General features: G+C 36.9%; 2 protein-coding genes across 2 annotated transcripts; one reads left to right on the forward strand and one right to left on the reverse strand.

The window, feature by feature from the left end:
- Positions 1-14: 14 nt before the first annotated feature.
- On the reverse strand, positions 15-12,274 carry dcun1d3 (defective in cullin neddylation 1 domain containing 3). Its single transcript, XM_041973408.1, has 5 exons — positions 11,871-12,274; positions 10,718-10,784; positions 9,024-9,066; positions 8,323-8,870; positions 15-2,020 (listed from the first exon to the last, which is right to left on the reverse strand). Exons 4-5 carry the CDS (start codon positions 8,757-8,759, stop codon positions 1,504-1,506), a joined length of 954 nt encoding a protein of 317 aa, XP_041829342.1. The 5' UTR covers positions 8,760-8,870; positions 9,024-9,066; positions 10,718-10,784; positions 11,871-12,274; the 3' UTR covers positions 15-1,503.
- A 1,764-nt stretch (positions 12,275-14,038) lies between these two features.
- Positions 14,039-17,130, forward strand: lyrm1 (LYR motif containing 1). The gene is made up of 5 exons (XM_041974171.1): positions 14,039-14,106; positions 15,291-15,481; positions 15,568-15,628; positions 16,553-16,584; positions 16,688-17,130. The coding sequence occupies exons 2-5, from the start codon at positions 15,323-15,325 to the stop codon at positions 16,799-16,801; spliced, it is 366 nt and encodes a 121-aa protein (XP_041830105.1). The 5' UTR covers positions 14,039-14,106; positions 15,291-15,322; the 3' UTR covers positions 16,802-17,130.
- Positions 17,131-18,994: the final 1,864 nt, after the last annotated feature.

Consider the following 18,994-nt stretch of genomic DNA (forward strand, 5'->3'; position numbering starts at 1 on the left):
ATAAAATGTCACGGTCCAAACGTCAACACTGTTTTTATTTATTATAAATCAGTACATTTCATATAAAAAAAAGATTAAATGGGGTGAAATAAAACCATCGTAGATGTAAACCAAAAAAAATTAGGTAATGGCCACCCTATTATACTAAACCCTTATTACAATCTCTTGATTCACCAGCAGGTCAATTTAACACTCATTCCAAAACACCATAACATAAACTGATTAAAAATTTGGAAAACGTTTCGAATGGTTATTATGTCGTTAACATCAATCTCTCTGCAAAGTATTCCAAGTACAGCAAATTAGCATGCCATTGGTTTCTGTGCAATTTATTACATCCATTACCAGCAGAAGTCAACATTTTTGTGAATTGCACACTTTTTTTTCTTGTATATGTTATAACTTCAGCTCCTGCAATATAGTACAATATAAGCTTTGTGAGGCACGCAGTCTAATGGTCCTGAATGTAATGCAGGTTTAGGCATTCACTGTCAGGGCTAACCAAGAGATAGCCTTAGTTTATTTGTTGCGATAGAGAATTCCTTAAGTGACATCAAGAGGCAGCTGAGAAAAGCCAATGTCATTCAGTTGCATACACATAATTATCTATTGAAAGTAAGTGGACATCAATATGGTAGATGCTAGAGGTCAAAAAGGAGCACAGCAGCTGCTTCACCAAACTAAGCTGCTCACTGCACAAGTAGCACTCAAAACACCCAAAGAAGAAGGAAGGAGGGGGGTTGGGTTACCACGGAAACCAACTTGGGTTTAAAACGAGCATGAAAAAATGCAATGTGCAAATGTAACTGTAATTTGCATTATTTTGAAATATAAAATGCCCTTACCAAATTATTAACTTTTGTTAAATAAAGTGTAATTGTAGGCCAAAATAACACAAATGTATCCAATTCATCCTCACAGCACTGCAAGATATAACCATTCAATACAACTACATTAGTCCAGTCCAGATCATTTCACTGATCCTTGTGTTAAATTTCATGTTTTGTAGTACAAAATTATTTGCAGGCAGGCTGCAAAAACTTCCCTTCTTCTGTATTAAAAAGAAATTTCTCGTACAATTTATAAGCTGGTAATTCAAATCATGTGTTACTAGGTCTAAACTGTAAAATTGTGGGGAATGGTTCTTTTGTCCACTTTTAACACCATGCTGCTGGACAATAGTAGGTAGGGACACATTAAAATGGGTCACATGTCCAATTACTAAAAACAGGGGAGGATGAAAATGGTAAAACAATAACTTAAATAGAAGTGCTTAAAATATTTCTTAGAGCCCTTTCAAAAACAGCAAAAAAAAAAAAAAAAAAAAAGGAAACCTGAAACCCAATCCCAACAAAAAAGGACAGCTAAATGAACAGCTGAAATGGTAATACTAATCTTCATCCAATTTTTCACAGATGTACAATTCACTTATAGGTATTATCTTTGCCTCCCTTTCAAATATTTCATGTTTTCTGGTCAGTGGGCTCCCCGCATCTGTGAGCCTCAGCTTCCCTCTGTTTCAAGTCTATCTGTAGTGGGAGAAGACTCTGTTTCAGTACACCTCCCTTCGTCCTCTTTTGCCATCAGTACCTGTTCTCCCTCTTTTTTTCTGCGCTCCAACTCCCACTCTACAAAGGTGTCAAAGAGGCTGGGCCAGGCCTCATCCTCGCTGTAGTTGGTGAGGTCAGGCCCAATAGTCTGGGTGAAATTGAGGAACATGTTCCACGTGTCCCTTGAGATGCCCCGAATGCTTGAGGGGTTCTCAGCTAGGAAGTCCAGCCAGCGATCCAGGATCTCAGGTGTATCCTGTGTGAAAACCAAACGCCAAAGGGCAATGGCAATTTCTCGTTGCAGTGAGCGCTGGCCCTCCTCAGCATCCAGGCCAAACTGAAAAGTGAAGCGGTAAAGGTCCTTGAAGTTCTCTTCACCCTGGGCCTCAATCAGCATGCGGGGAAAACGTGAACAGATACCCTCGATACTGTCTGCCTGGATTGCCTTGCAGCCCTCAACAAACTCCCTCCTGATGACATAAAGAAAACAAGACCAGATGTTAGAGTGGCAATAAAGAATTTCTTACAAGAGCAGATCAATAACCATATAGTTTACTTTTTAGGGAAATTATATTTGCAAAACCGGACCAAACTTTACCGCATTTGGTGCAGCAGAACACTGTAAAGGCACATGGTATAATTCATAGAAGGTGTGTATCTCATTTAGAAGATGATCTGATACTTATCTAAACACAAGACATTCTATATGGTGTAGGGCTCCCCAATTTCAGGAAAATATGCAATATGTGATAACACTGTTGGAAGTTACAATGACCATATGATACATGATAAATAAAATGAATAAAGCTGCTGCTTTGATGTTTCCTCATATGGAGCTCCACTGGTAAACCTCTCATGCACAGAGGTCTGCTGAACTTTATAGCTTGTACTATAATAATGCTAGTAGCGTGTTTTAGCTAAGGCTTGATTTTAGTAACTCTTCTTAATAAAAATCATTTGGTCAGCAAGACAAACAGATCATGTACAGTGGTGTCCTTCACTCTAAGGACTAAAGATAAAGAAAATTGAAAGTCGTAAAAGTTTGAAGCTGTTTCTTTACAAACTTTTATTAAATTATGAGGATATTCGTTTCATATTCCATTGTGGATTGTCAAAAGCAGTTTCTGTCAGATGAAACAGAGTTTTAGACATTAATGGACCGATGGCTAATATGAAAAACAGAATAACTTTTATAACACTGATAAGATGCCCTCATCTGTAAAGGTCTAACACCATCAGTCCAGATATCCATAGTGCTGTCCTTGTCAGCATGAGGTAATTAGGACTCGCAATTACGGCAGCACCACAACACACAAAACGTTGAGGGGGATTACTTTATAGCTACTTGTAGTTCTACAGGGTGGCAGCGGAGATTAAACTTGTGTTCCCCGGGTCTGGTTATTCAATAGATTTTATACGGATAAAAGTTATCCGAACTGAATCAAGTCTTGAAAACGCGTTGTTCAAAAGAAAAAAAGTATTCTGTAATCTGATTAGATCACGTAATCCAATCTTGGATTTTATCTGGATCAAGCCATTAGTTGTTTGTGCTGTTCAAAACCTTTAGGTAGGATTAGGATACATTTGATCCAAAAAAGCTGGATTATTCTGATCCCCAGAGAAGGGTGGATTCAGTGAGGATTCCACAAGCAAAATGTAATAAAACTACCTTAAAACATATAATATATTGCATCATGTAGTATTGTATACACATTCAGTTACAAATTACAAATACAAATTAGATAGAGGAAGAAGGCGGATCTTCACTGGGAGAGCAATTTGTCAGTCCCAACAGAACATCAGAAAAGACGCTCAAAGTGTGGACCAACGTTACATCACTTCCTTAAAATATGCAAATAGGGACTACTATTTATCATAATATAGGCAGTAGCTGAATGTGTATATATCACGAAGGCGAATATAGCAATGAAGGTGATATTGTGCAGCCCTAATGGGGTGTACATTAATGGTTTCCTGGGGTATATTGTGGTTAAGTTCATGTTCATGGCTGTGAGTGAGGCAGATATACAATCTAACTACCCCTAACTCCACCTCAACAACAATGTAGGCTTTTCAAAGTCAAATGTCATAAAGAGCTTCAGTAAGCATGACTTGACAATGAGGCATGTTGGTTACCAGAGAGTAGTATTGTCCTAAGCCTCTGGATAGAAAAGTGCTGAGTTAAAAATCAGAGAGAGAGAGAGAGCACAAGTGACCCAGCCACAGTAGGCAGGTGTATTCAATTCTCTGACACCAACTGCATGGGGGGGTTAGGATCCACTTCCTGTGTGCCCCCTACCTGACAATGCATTCATGTGTGTATGACATCTTTTGTGGGGCCCAGTCTGCATTATATGTCTTGGGGGAGAAAATCCTCCAGGAAAGGAGATCAATTGAAGAGTTAAGGAGAGATTGAGAATTGGTGAAATGGGTACAGTCTGACAATCAGTGACAGTGGTTTAGGTCAGGCATAAGGGTTAAGGAGGTCACTATGTCAGTACAAATACATGTATGTAATTTCCTTATTGTGATGCTGAAAAGTTCTAAACTTAAGGGTGCATTCACACCAGGATAGTCCGAGGCACTTGATTCAGTTGGACAGGGAATTCTGAGAAATTTTGCACTTTTGATTGGTTTGCTTCAAGCTTACACCGCACGTTATTCAAGCGGACCAAACCATCTGGAAAACGTTGCAGAGTCAGCAGCTGGCTAGATGGTGCAAACTAGGCCATCCAGTTTACTGGGCTGGTCATGCCTCCAGGATACCATCAGCTGATAAAGACACATCACAACACACGTCGGATGGTGTTTTCTGAAGAAGACTGAAGTTCCAGTCAAAACATGTCAAGTTAAAATTACAACTCTCTTAAAAAACTCTTTGTCTGATCAAAAGAATTCTTACAACTTTAAGCTGTGAGATTCTAATCCTGCTTTCTGTCTGTTCACCTGATGGCAGATATTCATCAGATATTGTTCCTTCTGTGTTTAAAAGGAAGGCAGCTTCACACAACTTTAAATTAATCCTAAAGACTTTTAACCTTTAAGTTAGTAAATCCTGCAATTTCATCCTTCTTTCATATTTATTTGATTTTATATTTTTAGGGCACGGCAGGTTTATTTGTAACACAATTCAACGATAGGGTGATCTAAAGTGCTATACAGAAACATTAAAACATCAGAAAATAAGATGCATAATTTAACATTAAAGAAAGAACACTGGATAAAACCAGTATTAAAACATGATCAAATTTTAAATATTCAAGTGTAAAAGAAACAGATGCAGATTTACACTTTTAAATAAAAACTATTAAAATTAAGTAGAGAAAAGGGGGGTCTTTAACCTGGATTTAAATAAACTGAGTGTTTCAGCTGATCTGAGGCTTTTTGGGAGTTTGTTCCAGACATGTGGAGCATAGAAGCTAAACGCAGCTTCTCCATGTCTGGTTCAGACTCTGGGAACTGATAAGAAACTGGAACCAGATCACCTGAGGGTTCTGGTAGGTTCATACTGGGTCAAGAGGTCACTGATGTATTTTGGTCCTAAACCATTCAGAGCTTTGTAGACCAGCAGCAGAACTTGTAACAGTGTAAAGACCTCAGAGCTGGACTGATGTGGTCCACTTTCTTGGTCTTAGTGAGGACTCGAGCACTGTTACAATAATCAAGCCGACTAAAGACGAAAGCATGGGCTAGTTTTTCAGGTCCTGCTGAGACATCAGATCTTTTACCCTTGATATATTCCCAGGGTGATAGTAGGCTGACTTTTAAGAAATATTTTAACTGTCGCTGTTTAAAGCAAACACTGCTGCTAAATTTGTTTGTGTTTGTAAACCAAACGTTACTGCATTGCCTTCATATAACAGTTCTTTTAAGAAAAATGACATTTTGCACATATCAATGTGATTAATCGCAAAATTTCATGCGATTAATTGCAAATAAAATTTTTAATTGTTGCCGAGCACTAATAGTAATACTACAAACCTGCGACAACACTTCATGCGTTTCCAGTCCAGGTTAGAGCTAGAGAAGAAGCCACCAGTGTTCTCTCGGTTTGACATACAATGACAGAATAGCATACCATAGCCTTGTGTCAGTTTAGACTACTTTATCAAAACACATGAATGCTGTGGTGATAGGCTACAATGACAATTAATATTTTAGCAATAGTTATTTCAAAGTTAATCATTACTTGTTTAATCTCATGTAGCTTGAGAGAAGGCACTGGATGCTAATAAGTCAATGCTACAACACCTGTTTTAAACAACATTACAACCTCACCTCAAAAGATTAACTGAAAAAATACTGTATTATAAGTACAATTTCATACACTTCATCTGGATTGTTAAGTGCATTTCCCCTTGAGCTTGAGTCATACAAGAAATGTATTAAAGCAATGTGCAATTATTATGCAATATAATACACAAAACTAACTTATAGCTTCTCGGTCGACTGCATGCCGACATAGTTTCTGAGTAGTCAGTGGTATGCTGCACTGATGGGTCATTTGTAGTTTTCTATGCTACTCATGTGCATAAACCAAGGCTGTGCTATTGTGACAATGTATGCCAAACCAACAGTTTACTAACAAGTTGTTGCTCCTAACTATTGCTAACACATCTCTCCTATTTTAATCATAATTTAATTGGATCGTGAGGTACCTAAGATGACACACCGCTACTATTTAATGCAAAAAAAAAAAACATCTGATGCTCTTTAAAATACAAAGAGGAAAGATGTCAGTCATGGTATCCATTATTTTGGACTAAAGTTATGTCTTCCAAGTTTTTCCTAGGTTAGTTGTTACAAAAACAGTTACTGTGTTCAAGACATGCCACAGTTTGTTTATTTTGGATTACACCAAGTAGCAGTTTCAAGTTTCTCGAAACTGGATGAAACCCAGGTACAGGTTTCTGAAGCAACAATTTGTTGCTGGTATCATCTTCAGGACCCAAAATGCATCCATTCAAAACCAGGGGCCTTATTTATAAAATTGTGTGTAGCAAAGCAAACTACAGGTGGCGTCTGCTGCACAAAAAGCAAAACGCTGTGCACTTCTACTCTCAGATTTATAAAAGCGTGCGCACGCACGTCCTACACCTGTTTCCGTTCATGAATCAGAATGAACTCTAAAGCGGGCGCACATGAGGAAGCGCCTTCCCACGCCCATATGGTGGCTATAAATGGTCCGGTAGACGCCTATGATACATATTAATCACATTGTTTGCATGATTGTTCAGCAGGGAAAAGGAGTTAAGATGTGGAATTTTTCGGGGTGTGAGACAGAGTTGCCGTGGAGGTAGGAACATTTTCCCGGCAAGTTTGGTTTTTATAAATTGCAAAAACGCCGGTTTTTGTAACCACGCCAGCTTTATAAATAAGGCCCCAGGATACTAATACACACGTCAATGCCTGCATTTATTGCCTCTATGCTACATTAGCTCTCGAACACAATTATTTCAGTCCAATTAACTTGTGTGATTTTTCCCAAATGTTTTAAATAATTTATAAAAAGTTACATGAGAGCCTAATTTAAAAAACAAACAAAACTTCTGTGCTATTTTCAGTGGCATCCAGCTGAGCAGGAGTCTTTGTACAGATTTCAAGTCATGAGGCGATGCATCAACAGTCTGGAGTCATGCGTAAGGTGTGTGTGTGTGCGCGTGCGCGGTGGTGGCAGGGGGCGGACGACACTTGTGAGTCACAGAAGATGAAGCAAATAGTCTTTCGAGAAGATGAGTTTGTCAACTGATTAATTTGTTACTGGAAGGTAGTTTTTATAAAAATAAATAAATAAAAAATATATAAAAACATTGGACCAGCCCTTTTATTACTAATGCACTGGACAACCTCTTGGTTTTATGTCACCACTAAAGATACAAAGTTAAATTTTGGTAAAAAGGTATGAATGGACAGGAAAGAACTTCGGCATCATAAAATGTAATCTAGCTTAAAGGTTACAGCCAAGCTAAAACCAGCGAGCTTTGTCAGCAAATTATTCTGATGTAATCTAAAGCTGGGCAATTTTAAGGGATTCTTAAATATATAGACTTTATCACATTGAAAAAGCTTGTTTTCAGTTAAAAGTATCTTTTCTTTTTGCATTTTGCACAACTGTATTTTTGTTATTTAGCTCCCTGCTGCTGTCAGACTTTACAATGACCACATGTAAACTGCAATGACATATTTATATATATCTTTATGTACTTATTTATATAATGTACATACTCACCCTGTCAGACCATATACTTTAAATAGTGTTTTATTATTTGTGTGTATGTTCTTGTTTGATCTCACCTGTGTGCTTCTAATTACTGCACCTGTACTGTTGCAACAAAGCAATTTTCCCACTGAGGGACTAATAAAGGTTGTTTAATAAAGTGTTTGCCAACCACTTCTCATCTCTCCCTTTAGTTCAACATATGATTTACAACAAGACTGAGGGAAGTATTCCAAAATAATTTGATGTCTTGTATCTGTGAACAGTTAACACACTTGTTGAAAATGTACACTCTAATTCTGTGCAACTCAACAAAACCATAGTCAATGTGATCTCTAATTAAGACAAGCCTACTCTGCATCATATTGCCCCCTCCAAATGTTTGACTGGTATTTTATCTCTGAATCTGCGCTTGTCCTCATATGCATCTACAGATGTTACATCTATCATTTACGTAAATTAAAACAGGAGTAATTTTTGGGTTATCTTGGATAAGTAGATCAATAGCCATTGTGAAGAAAACAACATACTCCATAACCTTAGGCTTCACCTTACCTTGTAAACTTGCACATTGTGGCGGCTTGAAACTTCCAGGCAAGAACAAGCACACGAAACTCTGCTGGATCCACACACAGATCGTTACAAAACCTCTCCATGCCTTCCTCCAAGATAGCATCCTCCTGTTCATCCTTGTAGTAGCAGAACAGCTCCTCGATGCGCAGCATTGACAGCCCATCTCCATCCAGAAAGTCTTTGTTAGACTCCCCTATAACTGGTGAGATGATGGGTGTCTCCACTGTAACCTCTGAGGGCTTGGTGCCATTCGACAACTCACTAATGGCTTTGCTACATGGGGCATTAGGCTCTTCTTTGTGACCCCCACTACCAGCACTGCCACTCTTCTTGTGGGGCTTTGAACTGCTCTCCTTGTCTCCACTCTTACTGCCGAGTGAGGACGACGGATGCTTACACTTGGTGACACACTGGCCCATGTCTTCCTCCCTGGTCCCTCGTCTGTCTTTCCTCCTCACCGTCAGTCCCCGTCCAAACCACCTAGACACCTCTGCTCTGCCCTGGCAAGACGTCTCAACATACCCTCAGGCCTAAGAAGAAGAATAAATACATGCTGACTGTCACAGAGGGCAGCTTTCAAGTAAAATAATCTTGTTCAGAAAAAAGATCAGCATGTAAATATTTGTCAAATAACTTGGCACACAAGGATTTGAGGAACTTTTAAGGACAGATAATGACAATACCTGTGCCAGATCTGTCGCTCTTCAATCGGCAAATTTAAAAACCCTGAAAAGTGAAGACCAGACAAAATAATTGTCTATATATGTGCAAACAATAACACCATGCAGATTACCATATAAACAATATCACTGGTAACCATAGAAATCTGATAATATACATTTTGTGATGAGCCGAAAACACTTTCTTTCTTGTGTGTGAGCAGAGGACAGACTGGAGGATCATTTCATCTCAAGTATTACTTTGGGTTTACCTAACTTTTTTCCCCACTTAAATGAGATGTTAATTCAGTTAAGCTTTAGTAATAGAGTGCTAAATTAAATCAAAAGTTATTTCAAAGAAGCAGTTTCATGAGAAAGTGTCTGCTGACCAGTGTATTTGTAGTTCTCTCCACTGTCATTCTGACAACAACCTAGCTTTGTTAATGCAAAATATCTTCCCCGAGGCATTTCCAAAATGGCTGAAAAAGTACCAAGACTAGCTTAGAAAGACAGTCGCTGTGTTTGCAATGTCTACTTGTTCACTCTCACTCACTGTATACTGTTCACTGCTGGTAGGATACTTCCATACTAAATGTGGAGTAATGGGAAACACAATGTCTTGTTTTTCCTCAAGAACAAAATGTAAATGACATCTCTCTGTGTAACTGACATAAACCTGTAAGATATTAAAAAAAACTGTGCACTTGCAATCTTTTTTATTTGCACAGAATCAACCTACACAAGCACTGATAGCGGAGAAAAAAATTTATCATTATTTCTTATTCAGGAATAAGTCCTATTAAGATCGAAGATTTCTTTTCCAAGAACATCTTGGAAAAACATATTAACAACACAGCACACATACAGACATTACATAAGAATTATCTTAAGTTCACACATATCTAAAAGTTAAAAGCATGTAATCCAATAAATGTTTATTTATTTTCATTGTATTGTGGCTATATTTACTGTTAAATATCAATTTTCTTTTAATACTGTCCATAGTGTTGTAGCTAGCTTGCATTAACAGATTAACAGGGAGGAGTTGACATCATCTTGAAAGGAGCTGTGTACTGAATACCTCTGATACACTGTGTGGACTATGAATGCAGATAGTTACTGTTTATGCATGTTGCGCAAATTATGCGTGTCATGTTTTTGGTGCTGTGAAGACATTTTGTTTAATCCCTCAACTGATGTGATGAAGCAAGTTTTCTCTCCTGTGTTTGAGTCATTTTTCTGGTCATAAGAGATATTATCAAGTAATTTACAATTGGTATTGTAATACATTTGAGAAGTTAGTTTGATGTATGAAAAATTAACTTAATAAAGTCTGGAAGAAGCATCCAAATCTTATGCTTTTCTACAAATGTTCCAACTCAAGAGGAAGCAGTTCTCATCACACATTTTTAGTGTTTTAATAAGTTAGACCTTGAGGTGATCAGCTTTGTATTCAGCCACTACCAGTTAAATTTATGGGGAAAATTCTGATTTGAACAGCAATTTGAACCAAAACGTTGTATTAGGAATTTACCAACTGGTTGTCTTGTTGTACTACATCTGAAAAATTGTTTGATTTCAAAATATCACAGTCAACACTTTGATGGTGAGTATTGTTTTAAGTGGCTGGTAATAAAACAACATATGGGACAACAACAAAATATATGGGAGGATGACATATCATGAGCAACAGAGTAACTGATGAAAACGCTACTTACAGACACTCCTTCAGATGGCATTGTCTTTCACTTCTGTTCCATCATTGTGACCTTGACACCAGCAATGCTGAAAAGACACATTATCTTGTCATCATAAGCAGAAAGTGATAGCTCATCATTCCCAAACCTACAGGGACTATTTTTGTCAACATGCTTTGAGTATGTAATTTGAGCACAACTAAACCGTTTACCTTATTGCTGGTTCATTCAAGTACTGCTTTAAATCTAAATAAGACAATGTTTTTACTTGATATACATTGTGCACTGTGGATTTTACCATGATTTTTACATCTCTGACTGAGGTTTTTCTCTTCAACATCAGGTATCCAGTGAAGAATATCTCACACAGCACAGATGTCCTGTGCTCTGATGCAAAATCCCAAACTTCAGGAAATTCTGAAACCAACTTTCACTGTGTAATGATCAGTGATCATGCAGAGCTACAAGTCTTGCTCTTACTTACAATAATAGATTCTGAATCAGGGCAAATCAGCAGTACTGATCAATGCAATGGGGCATGTAGAGGCAAGTTTCTCACAGGCAGTTTGACCAAGTTTGCCTCACTGACATCAATTGAATTTATGAAGACCAACTTATCCACAATAAACTAGCAAAAAAAAAGTTTAGCAAGCACCAAATAACATCCAGCCATTACTTTATACAGATTAGCCAGTCTTCAAACCAATCGAGGGTAAGTATTGTAAGAAGAGAAAATCTGTAATATCTATAACACTGCTGCCAACAGACATTCTCAGTTGTGTTTTTAACATCTATACCTACTGTCAAGGTTTAGGTTATCTTAACAACTTATGTTTGGTGAAAAGAGGCGAATACTTAAACAGAATCAAGTGAGCTTAACAGCACATGTACAACACATACAAATTCAATGTAAACAGTGTTACAATAATAATTTAAACCCGACAGTTTCAACTATTACACATTTATTCTGGCGGTACTAGCTGGGCAGTTATTGATCAGCAATACATTGCCGTTAACGGGCCATTTAACAGCTACATCTGAACTGCCTGGCCCTGACGACGTCGCCATAGCTAGCTAGCATCAGCTCGGCTCACTAAAAGTTAGCTATCGGCTATGCTAGGTCTTTTTCGATTGATAGGAGAAGTACAACAAACATCCGCTAAAAGAAACTTACCTTTTTGGGAAAACATATTGTGTTGAATTTGGATGGACATCATTCCAGTAATGCCAGTATAAATTAAGTAGTTAAATAAATTAGCTAAAACACGTCTAGAAACGAACTGAAGAGAACTCGTCCCGTTAACTCAGATTGCTAGCTTACTAGCGGACTGCTTACAAAAAAACTTCCACATCAATGTCGAATTCTATTCCGCCTTAGCGAAATAAATGTGTTATAAGCTAGTAACCAGAGTTTGTTTTTGAGTCCATTTTGAGTTGCGTTTGCTCTTTGAAAATAATGGAAAGACCGTCTCGGACTAAAGCACCCTATTTCTTTGTGCTTCCCCCTTTTAGTCATTGAATGTAGCTACATTATGGGCATATTCCTGCATCACTTGCTCCCTCCCTATAAGCAGCCAACAGCTGATCTTCATCTGAGCGACGGTGTATCATCAAATTCTGTGACCTATTAGACTTTGTGACCTGAAAAAGAATTACCGCAAAGTCCTAGCAAGTGGTTTTATGTTCATGTTTTGGGGCATTTTTTATGTACTCAAGAGTTTAAACATGAGAGTAACATATTACTTAGACAATCACAATTAGTCATTTTTGGAATTTATTGGCCCATCTCATACTGTAACACTAAACAATATGGAAAAACTGTTGACCAACAGTTGTCAGTGATCCAGTTTGTTCACCCGCCCCACACACCCAAAAACAAAATGAAAATAAAAAATAAAATAAACAAATAATTAAAAAGTAAAATCTGAAAGTGCCCAGTACTACCTATAAAAGTATATACGAAGCAAGTGTGACAGAATATTTCTTTATGATAATAGAAGAAAATTCAAAGTATTTGGGTAACTAAATGTGATGTTACCAAAATAAAAACTTTAAAAACTTTAAAAAACTGCAAAATACTGGAGTGTGTGTTTTGTTGTTTCCTTTTCATCAAACCCCTGAGTGAATAATATTAAAAAGAATTTAAAATTTTGAAAACCCAATTATAACCCACATGCAAAATGGACCTTTGATAGTGACATATTGACATCTTCCTATTACTCAAGTAAAATAATTACAAATGTATGTGTTAATGGCTTGTTAAACTGTCTGTCCTTTAATAAAAAGGCAAGGCAAGTTTATTTGTATAACAGATTTCGTATACAAGACAATTCAAAGTGCTTTACATAAAACATTAAAAGCATTAGAGATGGTGCAAAGAAAGAATTAAAATGGAGTAAAAGGCAGCAAGAACTAGAAAAATCACATAAAATTATAATAAAATAATAAATTAAATTAAAATTATTAATAGCAAGATAAGTTCAAAGTCCTATCACAATGGACAACTTGTATGAAAGACTGGAAAAACGACAACTGTACATATGACTGATGGTACTGATTATACTTGCTGTTTGTTTTACTTTAAATCTAACATGAGATGCTCATGAGGGTGACTTTAGATCCATCTAAATACATTGATACAGCTTAACAATCTAGCCAGTACTTACACATATTCCAGCATATACAGAGAGTTGACATGAACTTTTAAATCTAAAAGGGCAACAACCTCTTTGTTTAGACAATATTTTGAAAAAAAAAAAAAAAAATAAAAAAAATAAAAAAATACTGTAAAGCTATATTTAAAAAACCTGGAATACTGACTCTTAACACAAAGTTTACAGCTCCCCCAAAAGTTGTTAGGAAATCTGTCCTTCAAGTGAATCAAAAACAGAAAGGAACTTTATTGCCACCTAAGTTTGCACATACAAGGAATTTGTCTTGGAGTGGTGGTACAAAAACAAGAGAAAACAGAACAAAAAGAACACACAAAAAGATAAAACCTAAACAGTCTTTACAGGGCATAAGTTTAAAAAGAAAAACTACACGGCTATATTTTGAATTTAATGGAGCCAGCTGTCACCTCTGCAAAAAAAAAAAAAAAAAAAAAAAAAAACTTGACTCTTCTAGTCATGAAAACTAAAAAAAATCTCCCAATAAAGGGGAAATAGTTACTGATAAGATGTTACGTCTCTAAATGGGTTTCTAGAAACTGAGCAGCCAGTAAATAAATGCTGTAGTATCTATCTGAATATTCAACATGTGAAACTGGGAATATCTGATTGTAGAAGTGTCATTATGTACTGTTTATTTAAGATGTTGTGTATTGGTTTTTAAATGTGACGTCATCAGCATGCGACAACTGTGCGGTAGAATACCTTTGTAAGCTACTGCCACTTCTTCAGAAACAGACGGTAGGTGATGTTTCTAGTCGTATTTTAAATTAGTTACAATAAGCGATTCCAGGTCATCGATGTGAATATGAATCATATTGCTATTATTTATTGTTCTATTTCTATCTCATTATCTTACTTACAGACACCCAGGCTTTCAGAGATACCTGACTTTCTGATCTAATTACTTCCATTTGTGGACACAAAGAGTCCAAATACACTAATGGAATAATTTTTGGATTTTCTTTAAACTACACATTTTGGAAAATATGCTTAAGATATCTCAGTCAGTCATGTAACAGTTCAATGATCAAACTAGCGGTGGTTTTAGTGGCATCTAGCGGTGAATGATGGGAAAACTCGAAGTTGGGACCGAACGCAGCCAAGACACTTAGTTGAATGGATTTGTTGTTTGTTTAGTTGCAATGTGTTAAAAGCATCCTTAACAGTGTGTTTTTCCTTCACACATTCACGCATTGGCTGTCTTTCAGACGCAATCTAGTCAACACAATATTAATAATATTAATAATAATAATAATAATAATAATAAAGTAGAATTAAGGCACAAACAAGATTTGACTACCTCAGCTGGGCCTGTGCCTGATCAATCATACTGTTAATTCTCATAGAAAATCACGAACACTCTGCTAGACTGTGCCTTTTTTTTTTTTTTGTTGTTGTTTGTTTGTTTGTTTGTTTGTTTTTTTTAAATCAGCTCCTAGTTTAAAAGCTGTGTTAAATGGGTCCATAACATGTTATTGAGGCAAAGCAAGGCAAGTTTATTTGTATAGCACATTTCATGTGCAAGACAATTCAAAGTGCTTTACATAAAACATTAAAAGCATTACAATGTCTCTACTTAACCAATGTCAAAACAATAGAGAAAAACAAGAAAATAACATGGGGAAAAAACTAAATTAGCAACATGACTTGTATGTTTTTTCATGCATCACAGTAAAATTTAATATATGACTAACTTAACATGAATGTCACAGTTAGCTATGCCTAAATACTATTACTTATAAAATGATAACTTTCTTTTATGTAGAATTAGCATGATGTAACAAATCATCAAGGGTACCAAAAAAGTAAACAATGTCGTCTGCTGCCCCCTCCTCAATAAGAATATTAGTAATATGATGCTAGCTGTTGGATTTGGTTGGTGGAGCGATTTGTCCTCAAACTTGATTTCTCTGATTGTGCAGGTACCTGGTGTTTTGTCAGATTTTGATCCCCGATGACGGCGTCTACTCGCAGTAAAGTGTTGTCTCTGTACATGCGTGTGTTTCGCATCGCCCGGACCTGGCAGGCACTCAGTGGTGTTAAAAGTGAGACGGAGACTGAGAGAAAGTACATTGTGCAAGAAGCCCGCACTCTGTTCAGACACAACCAACAGGTGCCAATACTTTGCTTACAGGTTTAGACTAACCGTTTATATCAAGACTTAAGATTAAAATGTTCTCTTTGTGGTTCTTTTTTCAGCTCACAGACCAAGAATCAATAAAGAAGTGTTTAGAAGAATGCGAAGCAAGGATAGAAATAGGTATGGAAAGAGATTCTGCAAGATTTACTTAAAACCAACATTAATACACTGATTTTTGTTTTTTAATATGTGCTGGTAAGATGCTAAAATAACCCTTTAAAATAGAACCAAGGCTTTATTGTTTCCTTTTCAAGATACTTTAATTGTTGTTATCTTGTTTAGTTTTAAGTCTTTGATAAACACCTCCAGTTTTCTATGAGTGAAACGTCCAGCAAGTGTTAACTTGTTTTGTCATGGAGGATGTGCACTTTCTCTTAGTCTTTTAACATTCCGATTAGCTTCAAGATGCTTCTGTCTTGTGCTTGTGCAACTCTCTGAAAGATAAGCCAAGGCCAATGGCAGATTTAAATCTAACAGATGGTGTTTCAGTTTGTGTAAGCAGAGGAACTGACCTATTGACCTGTTTCTTAGTAAGTATTTTTAATAAATAAGACCCCAGAAATCTGAATAGCAATTTGAGCAGAGATTTAAGGATTTTTTTTTATTGTGTCCCTTTTGCATTAAATGGTTATTTACTTACCTATTGTTATTAGATAAATGTCTGTTTTGCAAACAGTCAATGGTCTGTTTCAACAAGGTCCATGTGGTAATGTGAACCATGTTACCTGGGCCCAGCTTGTGTAACTGTCTGCTGCACAAACTGACACAGTGTAAAAATAATAGACAATGACAATGATGGTTGCTTTTTTTCTCAGCCCCCTTCTAAATAGTTTTTAGCTTAGCTTGCTAATCATAAAACTTCTGATTCGCCAAACTGGGCTCTAATGACTGTGGCAATAATTGCTTCACACAACCTGACTTAAAAACCAAAATAAAGTATTTAGAATTTTCTTTTAAGACTCAGAGAAAGAGTGCAAAATGGTGTTGATAAAGTCTACATTATCATTGACATGAGGCTTTTCTTTTTCTAATTTTTGTTACCAGGTCTACATTACAGAAATCCATATCCAAGAGCTGTAAGTAATGACCAGATATTATACAGGAGACATTTTGTGTGTGCATGATGTGGAGAAATTTGATATCATAACTGTCCTTTGTTTTCTCTCAATTTTCCTTTAGACCTACCTACCACCACTGGGACTTGCGACGCAGAAGGGCAGGAAGCTGCGAGCACAGCAGCGCCTCAGGAAGCAGGCCAAGCCAATTTACTTACAGTCACATGATGAGACCTGATGACTGATATCCCAGATACTCATCCAGAGTTCAGGTTACCAAGGACAGGAGAGTGGAGTTCAATCAGCGGGTGATATTGGAGGCTGAGTTTCTGCAAACACTCACTGCTGCAAAAACAGTCATTATTAAGGATAAAAGCCACTTTCATTCTAAGTTTTTACTGTAAACATGTACTATAAGTGTTCATGAAGAGTGTCGTAATGTGTTCAGCTCAGGAACATTGCCACTGTGGAATGACTGATTTTCAGTTTTATTTACCAAGGTGTCTAAAACTAGTCTCTGTTTGAGTAATAAAGTGTCTTTATGTGAAAAGTTAATAAACTGATCCATATTAGAGTAACTCAAGAATTCAATAGTGATTTTTTTAATCAACAGTCAGTGCAAAAATATGACAGAGACTGGCTTCTCAAACAGGAAATGATAGGTAAACTTAGGTTTTCATACAGGTCACAGATGTTTGGTGCTTGTGCTGCTTGTCATAAAGACTAGGGAATTATTATTTTCTTTAGTATCTATATTAGTATGCAGCACCTGTTTGCTAGATAACAGCAAGGAAGTTGTCACTGCAATGACTGGAGTAGTTATCCTGGTTGTTCTGATTATATCAGCAGATGGGGTTTGACCTACAATTGCAAAGTGTGGTAAAATGCTTTAAGCTCATGACAAACAAGAGATTTGGCATATAATTCTTTGAATTCACACCTGTGCTGATGTCCTTAAATATCTGGGGCCACAGGCTTACAAGTGTGTTTACTCACTGGCTACTTTATTAGTTGCTAATTCCAGATTGGACCCCTTTTATTCTTCAGATCTTACTTAAATTTTGTGGCATAGATTCAATAAGGAGTTGGAAACATTCTTCAGATATTGGACATGATCAGCAACAATACTCAGGTAGCCTGGGGTGTTTCAACAATACTTAAAAAGCTTATATGCCAAGAAAATATGTATGCAGAGATGGTACTCTGCATACATATTCTGTGTATTCTCAAACCAGTCTGCTGATTCTCCTCTGACCTCTGACATCCACAATCCATTTGCATCCAGACAACTGCTGTTCACAGGACATTTTCTCATTTTCCAAACGTTCTCTGGAAACCCTAGAGATGGTTGTATGTGGAAATCTCAGTAGATCAGCAGTTTCTGAAACACTCTAACCAGCCTGTCTGGCACCAGCAACCACAGCACATTCAAAGTCAAGTAAATCCCCCTTCTTCTCACTTCTGATCCTTGGTTTGAACTTTAGTAAGTTGTCTTGACCATGTCTACATGCCTAAATGCAATGATTTGCTGCCCTGTGATTGGCTGATTTGGTATTTGTTTTAAGTAATTGAAGATATGTACCTAAAACAGTGGCTGGCAAGTGTATCATCTATAATTTTCTACATATCTATAATTTTATTTTAAAACTCAGAGGGAAACTATTTGCACACCCACAAACCTGATTTCCCCTCCCATTTTAGCCATAAATAGGTGCAGATGTCCCCCTAATTGATCATTCCTACAGAAAAATGTTTTCACCGCAAATATATATAATGATGATAGCAGAAGCAGAAAAGCAGCAGTTATATAGAGTGGTCTCAGTTCTGGAATCACAAACACAATGAAATAGGCATCAAAACTTTCTAAATTAAGAGCAAAGTATTTAGCACAGGTTAAAAGAAAAGAAACAAAAAAAGAAGGAGTTGGATAACAGATGGGGCCAAAAGCAAACATCAGGGCGAACAAGCAACTTCTGCTTTACATGCAGCAGATAGAAACCTTTGCCTGTACACTGAACGATCTTACCTTGAGATAATCAAGAGGGAGACAAAATGGAAGATGGAACATTTTTATTGTGCACAATTTGCAAACTTAAAGTAGTGCACAAATCAATCTTATGTCAGAAAACCAAAATGATCTCATTCTCTTTTTAAAGACTAATCAGCAAGGCCTTGCACAGCAATTACGTACAGTGACGCACGGCTGCAGTTATTTATAGCACTCACAATTAAATAAGAGTATATCAGGAAAAACTGATCATTGTTCCTTTCCTTTTCACCATATCAGGGTTAGATTGCTCCAAGAACCTGTGTACATATGGTCTGTAAAATCCAGGAGGTGCACACATCCTCACTGCACTGTCTTCCTTAATAAAATTAAATGCGTGTGTGTGTAGAGGAAGGATGTGCACGGTTTTTGTGTATACACATC

This window comes from Melanotaenia boesemani, chromosome 21 (assembly GCF_017639745.1).
Source record: "Melanotaenia boesemani isolate fMelBoe1 chromosome 21, fMelBoe1.pri, whole genome shotgun sequence".
NCBI lineage: Eukaryota > Metazoa > Chordata > Actinopteri > Atheriniformes > Melanotaeniidae > Melanotaenia > Melanotaenia boesemani.